Below are 7,258 nucleotides of genomic sequence, written 5' to 3'. Positions count from 1 at the left end.
CTTCGAGTCGTAAAAACCAAGAGAAGGCCAATAATAGCCCCAGCTATCGCTGTGCAGCTATTAAAAATCAAATCCAAATTGCCGCATGTGAAACAAAAAATCAAAACCGAGAAAAAAACTGGTTCAAACTAAAAACGAGGCCTAGAATGAGCTATGAATGGATTGGGAAACCCTTTTAGAAAAAAAAACCGATCCAATACAATTGAAAAAAATTTAAAGTGAAATTGCCGCATGTGAACAAAAAACCAATAGCGATAGAGCAAATTTTTGTTCAAACGCCATTTTTTTTCACTCTACTTTAATTTCAGAGCAAAAAAAATTTACGCCGCGAAACTTCTCATTTTTCCACTCCATTCATTTCCTGTGTCAACTTGAACAAAATAGCTTCTCCAATTTGACTTCAAAAATCATGAAAATGTGTGAACAGATATTAAAAAAAGACAGCGCCCCAATACAAATCAAATTTTTAGAACTGTAAAAGAATAGGAGCCCTATAATAGCTGGCTGAGAAGCTGAGACGGCTATTAATTACAATAGTGTTTTAACAACGACTAACTTGAGACCAGCTGGCTGAGCAAAATACTGTTCAGTAGGGATGTACAATCATGAAGAGGAAACCGTTAAAAAAGTTTGAATTGTTTCTTCAACTTCCTGAGATTTCCACAATTTCACTTTTCAATCTAAGTTTTCAATGTGTCACTACTGTACTTCTTTCACAATTTTTTTAATAATAAGTTGCTACTTTAGTTTGCTCACGTGATTGCTCAGTTCACTATTTATATTAAATTAAAATACCTCTTAATTTTATTTTGCGCAGAAATATCAAAGTTGTTGTGGTATTGATTGTAAACATTTGCACATTAAAAATTGTATTTGGAATACTCTACTTCACTAATGCTGAACTTGTTCGGGTATGCTCCATTATTAGCATATGTGCAAGATTTTGGAAAATTTTAACAGGATCTTGCAAGATAACAGGATCTTGCAAGATAACAGGATCTTGCAAGATAACAGGATCTTGCAAGATAACCAAGGGGACACAAACGCAAAAGATCTCAGAGTTCTTATAGATATATTTTATTCTACTGTTGATGTCATTACCGACTGATTATATGGTAATAATAATAGGCATTAGGTACACACTTGTAAGTAGGTTATATTCTTTTTTGTACCATAGGATCATTCAAGTAATTAAACATATGAACAAACCTAATGATATCTTCGATTACATTTAGAACACCATATAATGGTTTCATTGATACATCTTAAGATATACATCAAACTACCACTGGGAAAAAATCTGGAAATATTTTTTGCCATATTCAAGTTTTTTTTTGCCGTATACTGTTAACACATAATCTTAGAAATCATACAGAATCTCAATTGTTCCTAGAAACCCCAGCAGTCCATGCCAGTAACTTCGCTCACAGACCTGCGTTGCGCTGACCATGTGCCATATAAATGATTCTTGACATATCTAACAGGGGTCAAGATTAAGTTTTACAGTGAAAAATTACGGTTTACCTCAAACAGTGAATGCGCCATTTTTGGGTCTTCACCCGAATGGTGGAAAATAACAGCTACAAATTTAGCTTCACCTGGTTTCTGTAATTCGCCGACCGTCTGGGAGAATTACTCCTGCTGGACCTACTCAATTGATTTCGGCTTCCGTGACTATTACCAGACAGATGTTGGTTAGACCGCCCTTGACTCATCTGTTCATGGCCAACTTGACCTCCAGTAAATTGACCTCGATCTTGACCTTGAACTGAATCATTCTGCATTTCGAAAGCTGGACTAGTTTGACCTTCATCCGACTCCATGATTGTGACATGTCTTGAGTTACTGGAAGTTTGTCTTTTGTAAGCCGGACTGGGCGATGGTGATAAAGTATTACTTGTTTGTTTCTCCTCTTCTGTTCTGCTGGTTTCGCCAGACTGTTCGGACTGGTCTTGTGTGATGTGACTTCTACTGCTCATAGTTCTTTTTGGGGTCTTTTCAGTAAGTATTTGAAAATATTTTGTGTTTGTCTCATCGTGCTAGTTGGTGCGTATAAGACATATACAAAATTAGTGGGGCCAAAATGGCTCGTTCGTACAGAGAAAATTGCCAGTACTAATTTGCGCATATGGATAACTTCTATCTCATTACGTGACCAAACTCTACCAGGATCTTTTCCGTTTGTGCCCCCCCCCCCCCCTCCAGTACGTAATGCGCTCCCAGTTACAGTGCACGTGACATTACAAAGTAAATCATTATGTATAATATGACACGTGCGGTTTGGGGGTGCAAATAATATGCACCCACTAAGCTGGGGGGACACAAACGGAGGAAAAGATCCCATTATCATTACCAAATTTTTTTTTACTGTAATCGTATAACACTTCCGTAATCCTTGGTCCAAATGGAACTGAAATTGATTCTACGTCTATCTGTACATCTGCTTCCATAACTTCATAATAGATACCAAAAAATTTCTATGAAATGAGCTTCCTATGATTCACAGGAGCCGAAAAGATCCCTTTTCTCACTGCTTCTCATTTTTCTGATTGTTCTTTTTTTCTTTGTGCAACTGAAACCATCATAGTGTTAAAATTTCTAAAGTAAGTGCGCTCGGCATTGCCATATTTTTTTCTCTTCTTATTTTTTTTAATTTTTTTCGTATCACAATCTTGTTTGAAAGATTTGTTCTCTGTTTCAGATCCAAAATTAAAACAATTTTCCCCCATTTTGTTTAAAATATTAAAATTTTGCCAACTTTTAAATTGCGTTTGGTGAAAAAAGTAAGATAAAAGTGTGTGGAACCTCGTTGCGTCTGGTGATTTGCAGAGCTATGAGTACCTTTTTCATCCCTTTTGGGGCTCAAGAAGCGTCTGTTTCAAAAATAACCGACTAACATTAGAAAAATGTCTTTTGAACGACTATGGTGAGGGGGGAGGAGGGGTAACGAAATACACTAAAGAGGGAGAAATCTTGTCATTAGAAATTTTTTAAGAGCCACTTGAGATCAACAACAGAGAGTTGTGCATACGAGCTAAATTTAGATCACGTGAGACCATAGTTACTCAAAAAAACCAAAATATTATAGGAAATAATTTTAAATTAAAAGGACCAAGATGGTTACAATAATCGCTTCAAACTTCGTTTGAGAGCAATTAAAAAACAAGGAAATATTCCTCAATAGGAAAGACCAATAACATCAGTTCATCTTGTAAATGCGAGAAACCGAGTTGTAACATAGTTATTTTATTCTGTGTAAACTTTTGGAAACCTTATACTTTCTTCGCTATATGATTTTAGGAGATCTTAATAACATTTGACATTTTAGTAAAACAACATCGTTTTTCTGCGTTGTTGCATACATCCCAATAAACCGGATCGTTAATTACAAATAATAAGGCCAGATCAATATATATTTATTCTTTCGTTTTGCGTTGGCTTTCTTCTGTGCGCCTTGGAATCAATTTTTTTGCTCAGTGGGCAAAGTAAATTGAACTGTGTTTTGAGCTAAATTTGGGCTATTGGGTCACTCTTAGCGTTCTCAAAAATTACACGTAAACTCATGGCGCAGTGAAACTCACCTTGCCTGTTTCCTTTAACCTTTGTGATACAAAAGAGCCTCAACTCCAACCCTGTTTTTTATTGTTGGGTCAGCGATGTCATCGATAAGAGTCTTAATAAAAGCTCACTGTAATTATTTTGCGATTACATAAATTCGATGTAAAATTAGTCTGAAAAAATAAGTGGCTAGTCTATATTTTAAACTGATTTTAAACTAGACTAATTTTAAACCAGCTCTGTACTGAAATACGAAGGGGACGTTACTCAGCAAGCTGTTATTTTAGATATGTTGATTTTAAAATTTCAAGATATGTTATTTTAAGATAATCATGCAGGATAACTATTTTGTTAGTCAGAACAGTTTTCTTTAAGAGTACTAAAATTACACAAAAATATTTCGTTTTGAAAATCCTACAAACAATTTATTTACAATGTCTCGGGAATTAATCGGTGTGGTAGAACAAGCAATTGTTATATTGGAAGCGATTGTAGACAATACCCAGCCCCACCAAGAACAGAATATATGTTTCCATAATATATATAGTGTTTCTTACAAAATACCCTATTATATTTTCCAGCTCAAGAAAATCTATGACTTGTATGTTCGTAGAAAAAAAACATTCAAATAAGATGCTTCAAAGTTCAGCGAGGTCTTTCGAGTGAAATTTCCAACTTTTCACTCTGTGAGTGTGAAAATTCGTTTTAAATTTTTTCAAAAGGGTTTTGGACGAAATGGATTGGCACCCAGTTCACTGACTTCCTAACTGAATGCAGCGCCATAATGAAGTAAATTGGTGAATTTCAATGCATTTAAGCTTTAACTGAAATTAAGTGCTTTTGACCTCTTAGAAGAAACACCTACGAGATTTCTATAGGTAACAGAAATACATTTTGGTTTATATTTAAAAATATTAGTTGGCAAAAAATAGATCAAACGGGTTAGGTTCTGATTGCAAGGGTTTGTTTGGACTAAAAATTAAGGGTTTTCGAGATCTGATTCAATGAAATTGCACGTCTTGGATAAGCACTGTATCAGATCTCAGATTATGTCACTGGGCACCTCTTCAGTAACTTCTTAATCAAGTTTTGGTCAAGACTTGACAATTCTTGAGCAAGTCTTGGCAAAAACTTGATGAGTTTTGAGTCAAGTCTTGAGCACAGCTTTTGGGTGTTTCTTTTCTATAATTTGGTAACGAAAGAAATAAAACCATCCAAAATGGAAAAAAGGAGCAAAAAAGAAGAACTTCTACAAATTTCACATGACCAAAATGAAAAAAGTTTCATATAGCCCGAATATATCATTAATGGCTTCTCTTTTGTGTTCATTGAAAAATATTGGTTTCGGGGTAAATACAGATTAACAGATTTCGTTATAAAAAATTGACGAATTTTAGCTTATTTACTCATTAGTTATAAATAATGTCTTTTCAAAACTACTTGGCTTATTAGCTGCACAATAACCTTGACTTGTCAAATCTTGGTCAAGACTTGATTGAAGACTTGCCAGGTTCTGACCAAGAAATGAATCAAGACTTGCAAAGTGTTTGCTAAGGCTTAAGTGATTTTGATTTTGCAAGACTTGAGGAACTTTTGGCAGGTGTTCAGAAGTCTTAAATCTTAAAATTGGACGCGGGCAGTACTGATTTGTCAGTTCACAATGTGCGTATCACTGGAGAAGTACCGAACAACACTTAAAGCTCTTTACGCGTGGTGGGTAGGCGAACTGTTCTTTGAGCGCGGAGGACTAAATAAGTTCTCCATTGGAAGTGAACCTAACTTTTCCGCCAACTTACCTTTGTTGTTAATATGACGTTTTGTTAGGCAATGAAAATCAAAAGTGACTTCCTTCCGCTTGTACAATTTTTGAGTTTTTGCCTCTCTCACTGTTAAGGTATACTAGAGATTTTTAGTATTTAGAATATTGGAATTAGAACATTAGAAGCATGTGTTAGAACAAAGCTGCTTTTGGTTGGATGAGTTTAGTGCCCAGGAAAAAAGACACTTGCGCTTCAACTTGGGCTACAAGGGGCAGGAGAGTTAAAATTTATATATAAAAAACGCAAAAAAGCATCAGCTAAGTTTTTTTTTAAATTGGCTGAATATTATTGTTAACAATTGTGGATTTTTTCCAATGGCACCCCCATCTTAGTATGTGCATCTCTATTTGTACTCACACGTGCACTTTACATAGCTTAACATACTGATTTTTTAAATTGGCGCTAGTTCTCTAATTGGGGTGAGTATATAGTACTCTGGAACACAAACGGTAAAATTCCATAGTTTTGTTGTCTTCGGGTATTAAATAAATTGTGTATAATCAGTATTTTATTCTTATTGACTAATCTTTACAAGGTATTATTATTTCCGGTAATCTACAATTTTGAAAAAAAAAATGATCTCGAAAAAATTCAAAACCAGATGTGCAGCTAATATAGTGATGCTATTTTGAGGTCAGCAATTGGGCGTGATAATTTAAGCGAACAGATGATAATTCCTTTTTATCTGATAATTCGAATTTTTAATTCCTACTTTGAAAGCCCTGGGCATCGGCTTCTAAGTAACAGATAGAGAACTATTACTGCATGTACGATTTGAACAGTGTGCAGGGCAGAGTTGAGGAGAGGCAAAGCCGAGTTGAACAGAAGGCCAACACTAGCCAATCAGGCATCAAAATTAGTTCATTCATTATTTTAGACCACGTGTACCAACAGCAGCAATTGAGTGCCATTTTGATAAGAAATGAAGAAAACAGTTTTAAGCTTTTATTCAAATCAAACAGTTTTGCGAAGAGCAAAAAAATCAAGCAGCCATTTCAAACAACTCTTTCAATCGAAGGAGATAATTCAAAGATTGAGCAGTCAATTAGAGAAGCATTGAGTAGATGAACAATTTCATTTGAACAATATTTTTCATTCTGTTTTTTATCTATGTATTTTTTCAATCCAACTTCGTAATTAATTCTTTTTCTGAGATGAGAAACAACAAAAACAAATTTTTAAACCTAGACTTTTCTATCAAGCTTGCTGTTAAAGCTAGAAGGTTATTAAATTTTACGCGATAATTCTGTCGTCGCATTGTTATACACTGCTATTCCTTCATTGAATTTCCTTGAACAGGTTGAACGCACAAACCATGAAATTTCGAGTACCATCATAGAGCTATTTGCTGCTTTATCATTTCTTTTTAATTCATAGACGGAGAACTAATTTTTTATGTAAGAGTTCATTAGTTTACGGGAAGCCGAGGCATCACATGTATTTCGCTTATTGTTTTAGGCCACCTATAAATTCTTTTTTATTCTATCATAGGAATCTAAATCAAAATCTTTTTACCTCTTGAGTAGAATTTGCATTCTTGATTTGAAAATACCAGGATTGGAGTAACTTCTACCTCTGAATACTTCTTAGAATACCTCCTGGAAATGAATACCTCTTAGATTGCGAAAAAATTAGTTTTGTTCTTTTATCGCTATACTTTATCAGCATATATTGCTTGAAAAGGAAACCTCCTTGCTGGCGAAGTCTATTGGAGAATCAGAAACAAGCCCAGCTAATTTGATTTTTTAAGTTTGGATTTTTTATTGTCTTTGAATGTAATGTAATTTTTGCTAAATTTATGGACGTGATCAGTCGTCACTGATTATACATATCTAGTCGCCCATTGATTTTCTCGCTGAGGAGAAAATGGCAGAAAAACC

At 34.7% G+C, this 7,258-nt stretch overlaps 1 protein-coding gene across 1 annotated transcript in view; it reads right to left on the bottom strand.

Moving 5' to 3' along the window:
• LOC142345963 (calpain-1 catalytic subunit-like) overlaps window positions 1-5,362 on the bottom strand; it is a 44,460-nt gene extending 39,098 nt beyond the window's left edge. Inside the window, exons 1-3 of the mRNA XM_075398429.1 lie at window positions 5,355-5,362; window positions 2,532-2,572; window positions 1,599-1,983 (exon numbers count right to left, since the gene is read on the bottom strand). Of these exons, the coding sequence (XP_075254544.1) occupies window positions 1,599-1,979 (381 nt within the window). The 5' untranslated portion in view covers window positions 1,980-1,983; window positions 2,532-2,572; window positions 5,355-5,362. The remainder of the gene's footprint in view (window positions 1-1,598; window positions 1,984-2,531; window positions 2,573-5,354) is intronic.
• Between the last annotated feature and the right edge of the window lie 1,896 nt (window positions 5,363-7,258).

This window comes from Convolutriloba macropyga, chromosome 9 (assembly GCF_964194025.1).
Source record: "Convolutriloba macropyga chromosome 9, txConMacr16.3, whole genome shotgun sequence".
In the NCBI taxonomy this organism is placed as follows: domain Eukaryota; kingdom Metazoa; phylum Xenacoelomorpha; order Acoela; family Convolutidae; genus Convolutriloba; species Convolutriloba macropyga.
The sequence above is the reverse complement of the archived record's forward strand: the minus strand, read 5'-3'. Positions and strand labels throughout refer to the sequence as shown.